Raw genomic sequence first — 15152 nt, 5'->3', positions numbered from 1 at the left:
AACATCTCATGAAACAACATCCAGGACAATGCTTAATCTGTGCTGCATTTATTTATTCAATAAATATTGGGGGGGGGGTGCTTCCCTGGTGGCGCAGTGGTTGAGACTCCGCCTGCACGGGTTCGTGCCCCAGTCCGGGAAGATCCCACATGCCGTGGAGCAGCTGGGCCCGTGAGCCATGGCCGCTGAGCCTGCGCATCCGGAGCCTGTGCTCCGCAACGAGAGAGGCCACAACAGTGAGAGGCCCGCGTACCGCAAAAAAATATATATATGTTGGGGGGGGGACCTACTGTATGTCTGCCACTATTCTAGGCACTAGAGATACAGTACTAAACAAAACAAAGTCCCTAACTTCCCAGAGGTTACATTCAAGTAATGAGACAGAAGACACAGGAGTAAAAAACAGTATAACAGATGGGGGTAAGTTGTATGGGGAAAAATAAAAGAAGGAAAGGGGTATAGAGAGTAAGAAAGGTGGGAGGGTGCCATTTTACATAAGGCATTAAGTCAGGAAAGAGAATAGCCCTCACTGATAAGGTGACATTTCAGAAACCTGAAAAAAGCAGGTAATGTAGATTCCTGGGAGGAGAGTGGTTGAGGCAGAGAGAGATGCAAGTCCAAAGGCCTCAAGGCAGGATAGCATATCTGCCAGCAAGAAGGCCAGAAAGACTAGAAGAGAATGAGAAAAGGAGAGAAGAAAGATGAGGCCAGAGAGGTAGCTGCCAGATCACGTAGAATATAGGGCCTTAAAGGTAGGAGCACTACCAGCCCATGGGGCACCTTTGTGCAGGTTAGAAAAAGATGCTCCTTTCTCTGGGAAGACGTGGCAAGAGGAACAATGAGCTGAACCGTGGCCTCCAGTCATTCCAGTGTGGGAGTGACAGCCTTGCTTATAGGAACTTAGGCTTAACTCAGAGAGAGATGAAAGCCATTGGAGAGCTGTGGGCAGAAGAATGACAACTGACTTCCATTTTCAAAGAATTGCTCTTGCTGCTCTGTGAAGACAAGAGTCAAAACCAGAAGAGCTACTGGGAGGCTACTACAATAGTCCAGACAAAAGGTAACGGTGGCTTGAATCAGAGTGGTAGCAGAGACGGTGCGAAGTGTTCTGCATATACATTAAAAGTAAAACCAAGATGTGCTGAGGGATTCGATGTGGGTATGAGAGAACAGTCAAGGATGACCATAAAATTTTTGGCCTCAGCGATTGAAAAGATGAAATTGCCATTTATGAGATGGGAATATCAATTTCATAAGATCAGGAGTTTGGGCCTCCCTATTAGACATGCTGAAGTTCTGGTGAGTCTGAGTGAGAAATAAGTTTATAAGTTATATGCATATAAATGACATTTAAAAGTTATGAAACAGAATGGAAAATGATCTGGGAAATGTCAACAAAGCAGAGGTCCAAGGACTGGGCATTGGGGGCACTCCAAAGTTTAGAGGCCTGGTAGATACAGAGGAAGCAACAAAACAGCCTGGAAAAGAGCATCCAGGGAGATGGAAGAAGAGAGATGGAAGTCGGGTGAAGAAAGTGTTTCAAAGAGGAAAGAAATGATCATCTGTGTCAAATGCCGCTGATAGGTCAAATAAGATTAAATGACCATTGAATTTCACAACACGGAGGTGATCAGTAACTACAAGAGCTATTCCACTGGAATGGTGGAGACAGAAGCCTGATAGGAGTGGGTTCAGTCAATGGAAGGAAAAGAATTAGAGACAATGAGTATAGACAACTCTTTCGAGGAGTTTTTTTTGTAAAGGTGGAGATTAGCCGGCAGAATATGGTAGGAGAGCGTTCCACAGAGAAGAAACGTTTTCTTCAGAAGTGCCAAAGCATGAAAGAGCTTGTCAGGAACTTCAATTAGCTCAGTGATAAGTGAGTAATGGGTTTGGCAGACGAGGCTGTAAGGAAGGCAGAGGCTATCACACTAAGGAATTTGGATTTTATCTTGAAGGTGAAGTAGCATTAATGACATAATCATTTTTACTTTTTATACGTTGGAGGCAAAAGTGAAGGTGGGTTAGAAAAAAACTGGGGACAGAGAAAATTAAGGAACCTGAATTTGGGGATGGAGATGCAGAGAGGAGGGCACAGAGAGATAAAGAGAGAAGACATTAGGAAGGTGCACGCACAGGATTCTGTCGTTGCGCAGCGGCGAAAGGCCAGGGGAAGGGAGTTAACTCTCCCGCCTTGCCAGGACAGCCCCCCACCCATAATCCAAAAACTTCCTCTTAGGACTTTCACCACAACTCCCAACTCCAAACTTGGAAATTCTACAATAAATAAACCTTTCCGCGGGTTTCCTTCCCATGTGGCCTCATTTGAAAATTTGAAAACTCCAGAGATTTTCAACATATTAAACCGTTTCACACTGCGTAGTGACATATAAGACAGAATCTTCCTTAAACTAGGAGAACATCCGGGGTTGAAGGCGGGGAGGGGGTACAGGCCGAGACAAGGACGGACAAGCGGTTTTGAGGATACCACCTATCTTTCAGCTTGCCTGGAGTGGCCACAGGTGTGCCCTTCCCTAGAAGGCCCAGGGGAGCGTCTGGTGGTAGATCGCTGATCATCCGCCCCTCACCGCCTCAGTAAGTGGGTGATGACACTTTCGGTCCCCCACTCTTCCCCAACCTCTTAACCTTCCCTCCTAGTCACTTCCGACCCGTTTCCACCTTCCCCGAAACCATTACTGCGCTTCACCCTTGCTCCCTCCTCACCTTAACCCCTTCCTCCAAATCCCGACGCCAGGGTTAGGCGATAGTAACTAGGGAGCCCAGGGCTGTGGAACTGCATCTTGGGACGAGTAGTCCTAGAGAAAAGAAAGCAGCGGAAAACTACAATTCCCAGAAGACACTTCCATTTCCTCCGTTTTCCTCATGAGGCCCCCTCAACCCCACCCCCTTTTAAAGACCCTCTTAGCCACGTCAACTACGGTGGAAAATTCTTTTAAAGACATTTTTAAGTTGCTTAAATCTGCTATTTCAAGAGCGTTCTGAAAGCTAAAGTGAGAAATAAGCCAGGCTACCGGAAGGAGAAATGAGGTCACGACCTGGTCTGGCACGTGGCTGGACAGCCGCTGCGACAGCACTCAGGCACTTGACGTGGCCGCCTAGGAGGCGGGGCCTCCGCGGGGGCCCCGGGAAAGCCCGTGGGCCGGCACGACGCCCTTCTTTTCGGATCCGCCATCTGCGGTGAGTGTGTACTCCGGGCTGTTCTGCGGCCCGCGGCCTGCCGTCGCACCTCCTCTGTCCCCAACCTCACCGTTTCCTCCTTTTCCTCACCCTCAGGTGGCACCGCCGCCAATATGCAGATTTTCGTGAAGACCCTGACGGGGAAGACCATCACTCTCGAGGTACGGGCCAGGCGGTGGGAGAAGTCGCGGCGTGAAGGAGGGGGACCTGAGGCGGGTTTCGGCACGCGCGCTGCTTTCCGCCTTAGAATACGTTTCCGAACCCGGGTTCTAAAACTTGGCCGTAATAACTGAGCTGGGGATTAGGGCAGGTTTCCGATGCCTAAAGTCCGAATCTGTTGTCTCTGGTGGTTCCCGCCAGGTAGCCGCTGCCGGGGTCGCGAGGCGGGAGGGTAGCGCCCCCCGCAGGTGGGCGCGAGCACGTGTGGCCCGGCCGCCGCCGCCCGGGGCTGGGGGAGGGAGCGTGCGCGCCGGGGAGCCTGTCTCCAGCTGCGTGAGCCGAGGGCTCTACTAGGTAGGTTTCAGCCCCCACCGCCTCGGCTCCCTGATGACCTTCCAACGGAATGGAGCGATTACTCTAGTTCCTGATTGTGTTACCTATACGTCTGCACTTCAAAACTTCTAGGTCGAACCCTCGGATACAATAGAAAACGTAAAGGCCAAGATCCAGGACAAGGAAGGCAAGTTAACATTTTCTGATTCAGAAAAACTAACCTGCAGAGGCCCTGTCAGGCGCTAGACATACCTGCTCTTTGTGGGGTGGGAAGAGGTCAGATTGACAAAAATGCATTTGGAATAACACAGTAGACAGACGTTTATCAGCGTGGAGCCAAGCTGTAGTACTTTTCACGTGTGTGATTTTGGACGTGTTAGTTAATTTACACATGTATACTTATTTGTAAAGTGGTTAACATGTATTATGATTAAATGAGATAAACCGTTTAAACATTTACAATTACACTTTCCCTGTAGTAAGAACTCACTGATGGATGTTAGTACCATTTATTTGATTCAAGATTATAAATCTTGAGCAGATATGCTTGTTTTGCAGTCACTTAATTTGTTTGTTCAACTTATTTCCCATTAGGAATTCCTCCTGACCAGCAAAGACTGATCTTTGCTGGCAAGCAACTGGAAGATGGACGTACTTTGTCTGACTACAACATTCAAAAGGTTTGGAGGAAAGCAGCCCTTTAAGTATAATTGAGGAAAGCAGCCCTTTAAGTATAATTTATTTTTTTATTTTTGCCTGTGTTGGGTCTTTGTTGTGCTACGTGGGCTTTCTCTAGTTGCGGCGAGAGGGGGCTACTCTTCGTTGCGATGCGCGGGCTTCTCATTGCGGTGGCTTCTCTTGTTGCGGAGCATGGGCTCCAGGCATACAGGCTTCAGTAGTTGTGGCGTACGGGCTCTAGAGCACAGGCTCAGTAGTTTTGGCCACGCGCTTAGTTGCTCTGCGGCGTGTGGGATCGTCCTGGACCAGGGCTTGAACCCGTGTCCCCTGCATTGGCAGGTGGATTCTTAACCACTGCGCCACTAGGGAAGTCCCTTAAGTATGAATATTTGTATCTTAATTTGGAAATTTTGACTATACTCAAAAAGTGGGGAGAATAGCATTAGATTAGCAGATTCCCAGGTGATTGATACACCAACATTTGAGAAGTGCTGCTATAGTCTTCTACGTTTTAGATTTTGCATATTGCATCCCATGGTGTAATTTAATGTGTTCCTTAATCTGTCTATGAACTAAGAGTTTACATAGGAATCAGATACCTCTTTTTTTCTGACTCCCCCATGTGTGGGTGTACTTCCTGTCATATCCAGTTAGAATGTGCATGATGCTGGTTGTCCATTCTCCACGGAGCAGTAGCATTAATGTAACCATTTTTAAAGGCTGTTTTGTTCTCTGTTGAATAACAGGAGTCCACTCTTCATCTTGTGTTGAGACTTCGTGGTGGTGCTAAGAAAAGGAAGAAGAAGTCTTACACCACTCCCAAGAAGAACAAGCATAAGAGAAAGAAGGTTAAGTTGGCTGTCCTGAAATACTATAAGGTGAGCCAAATTATTAAAGATAATAATTTATCTCTGGTTTCAAACTCTTTAATATAAAAGTTCAGGTTTTTTTCCTGTTCGGTATTTGAATAAGCTCTATATAATGGGGTTTACCTCTAGGTACTTTATTCCAAACTAAGTTTCTGATTTTGAAGTCAGATCTGGGTTCAGGCCTTAACTCTGTCCACTTCTTGCAAGGCTGGGCTTTAAAAACTCTGAACTTTTTTCTTGTAGTAATTATTGGTGAGAATTTGGGGTGCTTCGGTTTGTAAGTACTAAGAAATATCACTGTTGTGTGATTAAAAGGTTAAATACTTTGAGTCATTTAAGCTAGACTTCACAGTATGTTGTAAGATTATCTTAACAGCAAGTTTATGCTTTTTAGGTGGATGAGAATGGCAAAATCAGTCGCCTTCGTCGGGAGTGCCCTTCAGATGAATGTGGTGCTGGAGTTTTTATGGCCAGCCACTTTGACAGACATTATTGTGGCAAATGTTGTCTGACCTATTGTTTCAACAAACCAGAAGACAAGTGATTGTATATTGGTTAATAAAAGACATGAACTAATGAACTACTGTTTAAATGTTGAGTTTTATTTCAGTGATTTTAAAAGTGGGTTTTAAAGATCAAATTGATCGCACTATTTTCTTAGGTAACCTGTACTTGGCAGAATTATGTTGTATTTGATACCAGCTGTCTAGATACAGGTCAGTTTCTTTGTACCTCAGCAGTACTGACTTTTTTTTTTTTTTTGCTGTACGCGGGCCTCTCACTGTTGTGGCCTCTCCCGTTGCGGAGTACAGGCTCCGGACGCGCAGGCTCAGCGGCCATGGCTCATGGGCCCACCTGCTCCGCAGCTTGTGGGATCTTCCCGGACCGGGGCACAAACCAGTGTCCCCTGCATTGGCAGGTGGACTCTCAACCACTGCACCACCAGGGAAGCCCCCAGTACTGACATTTTTGACTGATAATTTTTGGTTGTAGGGACTTTGCTGTATATCACAGGGTGATGAACAGTATCCCTGGTCTGTACCCACTTGCTGCCAGTAGCACACTACCCCTCCCCACAACCAAAAGTATCCAGACATTGCCAAATGACCCCTAGGGGTGGGGAGGAACCTCCGCCACCCCCAGATTGAGAAACATTGGTTTGTGTGAATTGGTATTATAACCTTGCCTAAAAAGAAGCTACAATGTATTGACACTTGTTTCCTACAAAGGAAGTTTAAAGGCGGCAGAGCTCGCAAGTTGCCAGTTAAAAAATTCATCTGCATATGGCTGATTCACTTTGTTTTACAACAGAAGCTAACAGTACTGTGAAGCAATTATACAACAATAAAGATCTGTTTAAAAAAAAAATCACCCAAAGTCCTTTAATGTTGAGTGTGAACTCCTCTTTGGAATTTTAAGTTCTGAGGTTTGCTCATTGGTACTGCTGACACTGAAAAATAATCGTTTCACAGTATTTGACTGGTACCATATTTTATCTATGGAGCGGAGTTCAGGGAGGCTTACTTCTTGATATCAATGAACTAAAGTAAGCACTTGAAGTTTATTAAACTGATTATTAGATTCACTGATACACCAATAATTAACAATTCCCTTTAGCCATATTCTTTCCCTACTCCAGGATTTCTAGTTGGACGCGTCCTTAAATAAGGTTTCCTAATTCTGTAGCATTTTGACAGTTAACACCTGTTAATGCTCGGCAGAACTTTCTGACCAGTAGTGAGTGGTGAATTATTACCTTTAGTAAGACGAAACTAGTTGCTCTGTAATAAAGCAAAACATTTAATTATTTACATTTTTAATACAATTTTAAAATCCTGGATCCCAAGAAGTCTTGGCTAGAACTTCCTTTTCTTCATAACAGACAATATCATCTCCCACTTTAAATTCTATCTTTTCTTCATCCAAACTAAGACCACAATCCATTCCAGTTTTGATGACTGAAATATCATCTTTATGGTGTTTCAGTGAGATTAATGAGCCTTAAAAAAGAGAAAAAAACTTATGGTTCATATAACTCAAATAAGTACCCAACAAGTGCAGTTGTAGTCTGGTGTTAAAAGGAAAAAATTACACTGAAATTCTCACAGATTTTACAGTCCTGTCATGTTAAAAGATGGACAAAATACCAGGGAAACCAAAGAAAAATGAAGTTTGCTATAAACAAGATGTGATTTGTAGCGAAAAGTACTGTCTCCCTTTTCAAAGGTTAACACTTTACAGGGGATGGGGGTTATACTCAGGACTTGAAGAATGAGTTACACCAGGATGAAGACGAGGCAGGCACAAGCTTGTTAAGAAAGAATGAAAATATAATGATGTGGATCCAAGTGTAGGAGAGACATGGCTGGAAAGGTAGTTTGGGGCCAATTTTTAGAACCTTAGAAAGATTTGGGGACTAACAATCCTGGGAGAGTCATTAGGACTGGAGGCCAGATATGAGTTAGCAAGAAGTGGCCTGAACTAGGATTATGGGAGTGAAAGATTTCAGTTACCCAGGATCATCAGGTTTTGGTGACTGGATATGATATTATAGAAAGAGTTTTATGTTGCTTACCCTTCCAAATAACATGTCCATTACGTATTAATTTAAATTTTTTTTGTTTTTCTAACTGTCCCTTTTGGACTCTGCAGCCGGCCACAGGAACTTTTTTCTTCCCTTCTGTTATAGAGAAGGTAGCTAGTATAGAAGCCTCACCTTTAGGAAGAAGAGAACATTAAGTATACAGAAAACAAAAATTCTGAGAAATACATAATTTCTGACATTCGGCAGAGTAACAGTTAAAGGTGTGAGAAAAATTACAAACTCGTGCAAGAAAGTCCTAATTTTCTCTAACTCAACCAACTTTACTTTCCTGGCCAATATTAGAAATAAAAACATGAAAATCCTTGGGTATTCTTGGAAAAGAAAATCAACAAAACTACATGTGCTTACCAAAAGAATGAAAAATAAATGAAATGTTCACTTTTTTGGATGAATAAAATGCAATAGAAGATGCTATCATTTGATAAGATTAGTATAATTCCTGTCTGCTCCATGAAAACCTGATTTTCAGTTGTCCCTCAATATATTTTCTTGAACGGACCATCCCTTGTTGCCTGATTTATTTTTAATCTCACCATGGGTAATTTATATACACTTAAGAGTACTAATTCTGTGAGTCAGCTTAATTTTTTTTTACTGACTGAAATTTAAAACAAATTCCAATAATGACACGGAACCACACACTATAATGTACCATTTCTAGAATTAGTGTTATTTGGTGCTCTCACTTACTCCTGGAAACCCTCATATGACTCAGTTTTCCAAATTGCTCTTAGCACAAGAACATACAAATCTCTGTGTGATCATGTTAAGTAGGTCAGAAAAGCCTAAAATAAATCTGTACTGTGGACCAAAAATGCAAATACTGAGTCTCATCATGAGGAAACAGACAAATCCAAATTAAAGTACATTCAACAAAATCACTGGCCTATATACACGTCAAAAATGTCACGGTCAAAAGACTGAAGAACCTAATCTGTGATCCTGGACTGAGGGAAAAATATATATTTATAAAGTACATTATATAGGGACAATGAACAAAATTGGAACATGGACTGTGACTTAGATAAGAGTATTAACGTTCAATTTCCTGAGTTTGATACTTGTTGACTTAGATAAGAGTATTAATGTTCAATTTCCTGAGTTTGATACTTGTTCTGCAGTTTTATACGAGAACATCCTTGTGTTTAGGAAATGCAAATATTTACGGGCAAATGAACACAATATCTCAAATTTACTATCAAATGGCCCAGAAAAAAAATGTGTGTGTGTGTGTGTGTGTGTGTTTGAAGGGGGAGGACTAAAACAAATGGGGCAAAATGTAAACAACTGGTGAAGTGGGAGGGAGTTGCTTATACTTCTCCAGTAGTTTTTCTGGAAATATAAAACTATCATCAAAATTAAAAGTTAACCAAAAATATCAGGATGTGGGGAGGAAAGAGAAGAGATAAACTGATTCAGTCCATCTGAAATAAATTTAGCCGTTAAACTGGCCAAGGGATATGTTAGAAAAAAATATTTTTAAATGTTTAATATTTAAATGTAAATTTTCTTCTCATGGTGGATTTCTTTGCCAGCTGCTGGACAAAATCAATGGCTCCTTCCACAACACTGTTAATAATGTTTATGCCTCCCATCCCAGTCTACTCTGTATTACAATTAGTGGTTTATGTCTAACTAGAGGGCAAGTTCTTACTGCCTTATTTGCCTTTGTATCCTCACAGCCAAAAGCACAACACCTTGCAGAGGGCAGGTGTTTATAATTCATACGAAGTTACACTGAACCTTTATCTATAGTAGTCATTTTTTTCTAGAACACAGGATATGTGTTGGAACAGTGAACATATTTAAACAGCAAAATACATTTCCCTTAAACTTTGCTTTCAAGTGTTATTTACAGCAGGTTAGATACGAATGTTTAAACATTCAGTGAACACTCACCTATTGTGTGCTCTTCCACAATGCAGGGCAATCTACTGCTCAGTTCCTCCTGCAAATCTTCAATAAGACGGTAAATGATTTTGTGAAGTTTAATTTTTACTCCTTTTTTTGCAGCCGACTGCTGGATAACATTGCCTGCATTCACATTGAAGCCATATATAACACCTGGAAAGCATAAATACAATAAAGTAGCACAAATATTGCATTAAACAGTTTTGTCTTCCAAGCAAAAACTCAAATCTAAATTTTTTGCTTCTATGTAAATTAAAAGTGAGTAGGAGAGGTAAATTCTATATTTTTTTCTCATGAAAACTAGTTAATTTTTTAAATTAATGAAAGGATTTTATAAATTCTATTGTGGCTTATTAAACAAGGAAGATTTCTTTATGATTTTTAAATCCAATCATTTAAGGAACATTATTTTAAATGACCATTATGTGCAAGGCAATATGCTAAACGAAGCTTTCATACCAGAGAAATAAAAAAATGATTAGAACTGAAATACTACATTATTTTAATAACAATTCTGTTATTAATTATAATCTTATAGTCTACAACTTTTGTTGTTTGCTCTTAGATATTCAGCTGGCCAAAAGATATTCAAAAAATACAGATGACCCTTGAGCAACACAGGTGTTAGGGGCACCAATCCTCCGTGTAGTTGAAAATCCGAGCATAATTTATGGTTGGCCCTCCATATAAATGCGGTTCCTCCACATCCGAGGAGTTAACCAACCTTGGATCTTGTAGTACACTGTAATATTTACTATTGAAAAAATCCACGTATAAGTGGACCCGCAGTTCAAACCCGTGTTGTTCAAGTGTCAACTGTAGTTACTTAATTGGTAAAGTTCAAGAGTTGTTTAAGAAATGAAAGAAGTTCCATGGAGCTGACCATTTTACCAAAGAACAAATAATGTATTTAACTGCAAATACCTTGGGGGTGTGAAAAAAAATTTATGCAAATGGCTTAATCAGGAGAAAAACAGAACCACCTTGAAAGTCTTATTATCATTAAGAAATCATTCAATGCATCATACTATCTGCATTAATAGAAAAGTCAGTGCCCATAAAATACTTTGAAATAACCAACATTATTGAAAACATCTTTTCAGTAGTAGAGGTAACATCTAATTCTAATCAAGTTAGGTCATTAAGTACCCCCTTCCTAAATGATTCATTAATCACTCAATAACACTGGTGCTTTGCCTAAATGTTAAACCTAGTTAAAGCGACAGTCATGCAGTCATGAGTCCCCTTTCCGTGTATCGTAAGTTTGACTCACAAACAGTCCCCTTGTCTTCAAGGCATATAAAGCTAAAAAGAGCTTTTGATTTAAGAAAAATATAATTTGTAAAATTATAAGTAAACAAAAATAGGCAACCAAAAGTAAAAGATGAAGGAAAGTACTGAGTAGGCTGATTGCAGATTAAAGAGCATTCAAAAAGTCTAAATGAAAGAGAGAGAGAGAGAGAACCAAGCCTGGGTTGGGGGGGAACCTGGAAGTGGTGAGGAGGCAGTAATGGTACATTCAAGAAATACTACTGGGGCTTGAAATAGTTCCCCAAAGTTTCAGTACAACAATGACAGCCACAGTGGAGCTGTGGCTGCAATACTGCACATCCCATTTGCCCTCAATCACTAGCTGAGACTGAACTGCAACAGGAAGGGGGATACCGATGGGGGTAAAATGTCAGGTGTGACTAGCCCAGCAAGAAAAGACAGAAGCAAATGGTTCAGAGTATGCTCTAGGGAACACAGTTAAACAAACAGGAAATGGAATCCTCACCATGAAATGTTTCAGCAAGGTTAACATCATTTTCACTAATATCACCCACACCAGAATGTACTAACTCTAGTTCACACTCATGTGAAGCATCATAGGTATCCATAATGTTCAAAATGGCCTCTACGGAACCGTCAACATCACCTAAATGCAGCAAAAGTTTAAAATTATTGGTGATAGCAGTTAGAAATTAACAGACACAAAAATGACAATAATCTATTTAAAGGAATAATAGGAATAGCATTTACCACAAAATCCACTTTTCTTTAGCATTATAAATATCTACTTAACTGAATAAAGTATAAAGAACCAAATGTACATTTACAACAAAATCCACTAGATAAATGTTTACTAAGGAAATCTCCCCCAGTGAGGGGGTGGGCAAAAAGGGTGAAGAGGGTCAAAAGGTACAAACTTCCAGTTATAAAGTAAATATGTCATGGGAATATAATATGCAGCACGGTGACTATAGTTAATAACACTGCACTGCATATTTGAAAGTTGCTAAGAGAGTAGATATTAAAAGTGCTCATCACAAGAAAAAAAAACTTTATAACTAAGGATGGTGACAGATGTTAACTAGACTTATTATGGTGATCATTTCACCATATATGCAAATACTGAATCATTATGAAACTAATATAATGTTACATGTCAAGTATATCTCAATTTTTTAAAATTCCCCCCCAAAATACTGAAATCATTTTGGCTTAAATTTAATGGCCCAAATTAATTGTGAGAATGACGAAATACATATATTCCTAAAATGAGATGTAAAGTAAAATCTTTTAAAAGTCACCTTTAATAATTATAGGAAGTACATTTGAATCTCCTCCTGCTTTTTCTTTTGGCTTTAAGGGTTGCTGCTGTTTTTTTATTTTGTACTTTATAAATGACCTCGCCTTCCAGTGCAAAGTGCCATACTTCTCGCGGGCTTTCCGATGTGCTTCTTGGTGTTCCTTTCGTTTTTCTTCTATTAATTCCAGATCCTCTTTATTTTTCTCCTGTTCTTGCTCATACTTCCTCCAGTGAACAACTTCACGTGCCCTTGGCTTTATAGGGGGAAAAAAAAAAAAGGGAATTATTTAACTAAATAGAAACCAGTAACTGCTGGTTTTTTCCTCCACTATGAAATTAGCCTAGCTCATATATGAAACCACTAATTTTAAAGTTTTAAGAAACTTACAAAACTTTTATATGGAGGCTTTGTGTAAATTTGAAATTATTTAAAAATCTTATCTCAAATTTTAAAAGCCAAATTTTACAGCCAAACTCTAAAATGACATCACTAGCCCCCCCCTCACAGCCCGTTATAGTACTGAATTATTTATTACTTATTTGGTATAACATTATAGATTGATATTTTAAATCATTATATCATATCTACTGTAGAGGAATTAAGCTTGATATACCTCAGATTCTACTTCAAGAATTTCATCTCCTGCAGAAGGGAAGTCTCTCCAGCCTATAATTCCCACTGGCATGCTGGGACAGGCCTCATTGATTACTTTGTCATTTTCATCAAACATTAAGCGTACTTTTGCCCAACTCTTTCCAGCAACCAGAATGGAGCCTTTTCTCAAAGTTCCTCTTTGAATTATAGCTGTAGTAACAGGACTAATATGAAAATAAAAGTATATACTCTTAATGCCATAATCATGATGTAATGGCACTTTCTCAGTAAAGATATCTTTATGAGATTAAAAAATATATAATTTGAACACACAGGGTTAATTCCACCACTTCTCAACTTCTCAAACAGTTTTTCATACTATAAAGACATTTCTTCAAAATTACAAGCTAAATGTCCATCAATGGAAGAATGGATAAAGAACATGCAGTATATATGTATAATGGAATATTATAAAACCTTAAAAAAAGAAAATCCTGTCACATGCTAGAATACGCATGAACCTCCTGGACGAACATATGCTAAATGAAATAAGCCAGTCAAAAAGGACAATATTACATGATTCCACTCATATGAAGTATCTAAAGTAGCCAAAATCATGGAAACAACTACTGAAAGATAGCTGCCAAAGGCTGGGTGGAGGAGGGCGGGGAAATTAGTGCTTCATGGGTACAGAGTTTGTTTTGCAAGATGAAAAAGTTCTAGAGATCTGTTGCACAACAATATGAATATACTTAATACTACTAAACTGTACGTTTCAAAATGGTTAAGATGGTAAATTTAATATTATGCAATTTTTACAATTAAAAAAAAAGAAAACAAAAAACATTTCTTGTAAGGTTATGGTAGTGAAGGGTGCAGACAGCTAAGTGTTCTGACAGAATCCTAATCTCCTTTCTATAATTTGTTAAGCAGTGAAAAGACCTCTTTTGCTAATAGGGAGGGAAATTAAAGAAGAGAACACTGTTCCAACAATCTTACTATATATTAATGGGTAAGAACATAAAGAATTTAGAAACCCTAAAATGCAACAATTGCCATTTTATTCCAAGTTATGTTAGTCTATAAGGCTTTAGCAATTCAGTTAAGACAGTGGGGAGAAAAAAAGATACCAAGCAAATTGAACTAGTAAGTCACCTAAATATGACTACTAAATGTATACACATATTTGCTAAGATCTACTGATAACTGCATGTTTGTGTTCTGTGTGCCAGTGCAATAAAATACTTCTTATTTTTATTTAAAAAAAATATATATATTTTTGGCTGCACCGCAGCGGCATGCAGAACTTCCCCAACCAGGCGTCGAACCCGTGCCCCCTGCAGTGGAAGCGTGGAGTCTTAACCACTGGACTGCCAGGGAAATCCATATTTTTTAAAACAAATGCTTTGAAAATATTGTTCAGGGACTAACAATAATGTGCAATAAACATAAGATACTGTTATATAATCAAGTCACAAAAACAATGAAATAAAATTATTAGAAAGCAACCATTTTAACAGACGTACCCTCTTCCTTTGTCTGTGAAAGATTCTATTACTGTTCCTTCAACTGGACCAGTAGGGTCTGCTTTCAATTCTAACATTTCTGCAAGAGCAATTGTTGCCTCTGCCAAAGCCATCATGTTATCGCCCTTTAATAACAAAAAACCTGTTAATATGCATTAACAAATAATATCTGTAAATGTAAATACCAGGATCAGAAAGCCAAATAATTCTCGACAGTTACACTTTTCTCTTTAAGCATTAAAAACATGAATTACACAATACTACGAGACTAGGTATCAATTACAGGAAAAAAATCTGTAAAACATACAGACACATGGAGGCTAAACAATACACTACTTAATAACCAAGAGATCACTGAAGAAATCAAAGAGGAAATAAAAAAATACCTAGAAACAAATGACAATGAAAACACGACAAACCAAAACCTATGGGATGCAGCAAAGCAGTTCTAAGAGGGAAGTTTATAGCAATACAATCTTACCTCAAGACACAAGAAACATCTCAAATAAACAACCTAACCTTACACCTAAAGCAACTAGAGAAAGAAGAACTAAAAAACCCCAAAGTTAGCAGAAGGAAAGAAACCATAAAGATCAGAAATAAATGAAAATGAAATGAAGGAAAAAATAGCAGAGATCAATAAAACTAAAAGCTGGTTTTTTGAGAAGATAAACAAAATTGATAAACCATTAGCCAGACTCATCAA

At 39.5% G+C, this 15152-nt stretch overlaps 3 protein-coding genes across 11 annotated transcripts in view; 1 reads left to right on the top strand and 2 right to left on the bottom strand.

Moving 5' to 3' along the window:
• The window catches only part of CLHC1 (clathrin heavy chain linker domain containing 1), a 52169-nt gene extending 49403 nt beyond the window's left edge, over nt 1-2766 (bottom strand). For all 3 annotated transcript variants that reach the window (XM_079941079.1, XM_079941078.1, XM_079941080.1), the window contains exon 1: nt 2725-2766. The gene's annotated coding sequence lies outside the window, so the exon portion shown is untranslated. The remainder of the gene's footprint in view (nt 1-2724) is intronic.
• A 413-nt stretch (nt 2767-3179) lies between these two features.
• On the top strand, nt 3180-5817 carry RPS27A (ribosomal protein S27a). The gene is made up of 6 exons (XM_079940619.1): nt 3180-3198; nt 3295-3359; nt 3823-3877; nt 4285-4370; nt 5115-5246; nt 5632-5817. Exons 2-6 carry the CDS (start codon nt 3312-3314, stop codon nt 5779-5781), a joined length of 471 nt encoding a protein of 156 aa, XP_079796745.1. The 5' UTR covers nt 3180-3198; nt 3295-3311; the 3' UTR covers nt 5782-5817.
• Nucleotides 5818-7017: 1200 nt separating this feature from the next.
• Nucleotides 7018-15152, bottom strand: part of MTIF2 (mitochondrial translational initiation factor 2) — a 43869-nt gene continuing 35734 nt past the window's right edge. For all 7 annotated transcript variants that reach the window (XM_079940611.1, XM_079940609.1, XM_079940614.1 and 4 more), the window contains 7 exons: nt 14447-14571; nt 12940-13144; nt 12327-12579; nt 11531-11671; nt 9742-9906; nt 7813-7953; nt 7018-7237 (listed from right to left, as the gene is read on the bottom strand). In XM_079940611.1, coding sequence (XP_079796737.1) covers nt 7065-7237; nt 7813-7953; nt 9742-9906; nt 11531-11671; nt 12327-12579; nt 12940-13144; nt 14447-14571 — 1203 coding nt within the window. In that variant the 3' untranslated portion in view covers nt 7018-7064. The remainder of the gene's footprint in view (nt 7238-7812; nt 7954-9741; nt 9907-11530; nt 11672-12326; nt 12580-12939; nt 13145-14446; nt 14572-15152) is intronic.

Source organism: Stenella coeruleoalba, assembly GCF_951394435.1.
Source record: "Stenella coeruleoalba genome assembly, chromosome: 13".
NCBI lineage: Eukaryota > Metazoa > Chordata > Mammalia > Artiodactyla > Delphinidae > Stenella > Stenella coeruleoalba.
Note: the sequence above shows the minus strand (reverse complement) of the source record. Positions and strands in the feature narration are given on the sequence as shown.

Bases quoted from the DNA above. Each gene is read 5' to 3' on its own strand.
- RPS27A (XM_079940619.1), top strand. From the start codon at position 3,312: ATGCAGATTTTCGTGAAGACCCTGACGGGGAAGACCATCACTCTCGAG. The intron at 3,878-4,284 runs GCAAGTTAACAT...ATTTCCCATTAG, and splicing joins CAAGATCCAGGACAAGGAAG to GAATTCCTCCTGACCAGCAA. The intron at 4,371-5,114 runs GTTTGGAGGAAA...GTTGAATAACAG, and splicing joins CTGACTACAACATTCAAAAG to GAGTCCACTCTTCATCTTGT.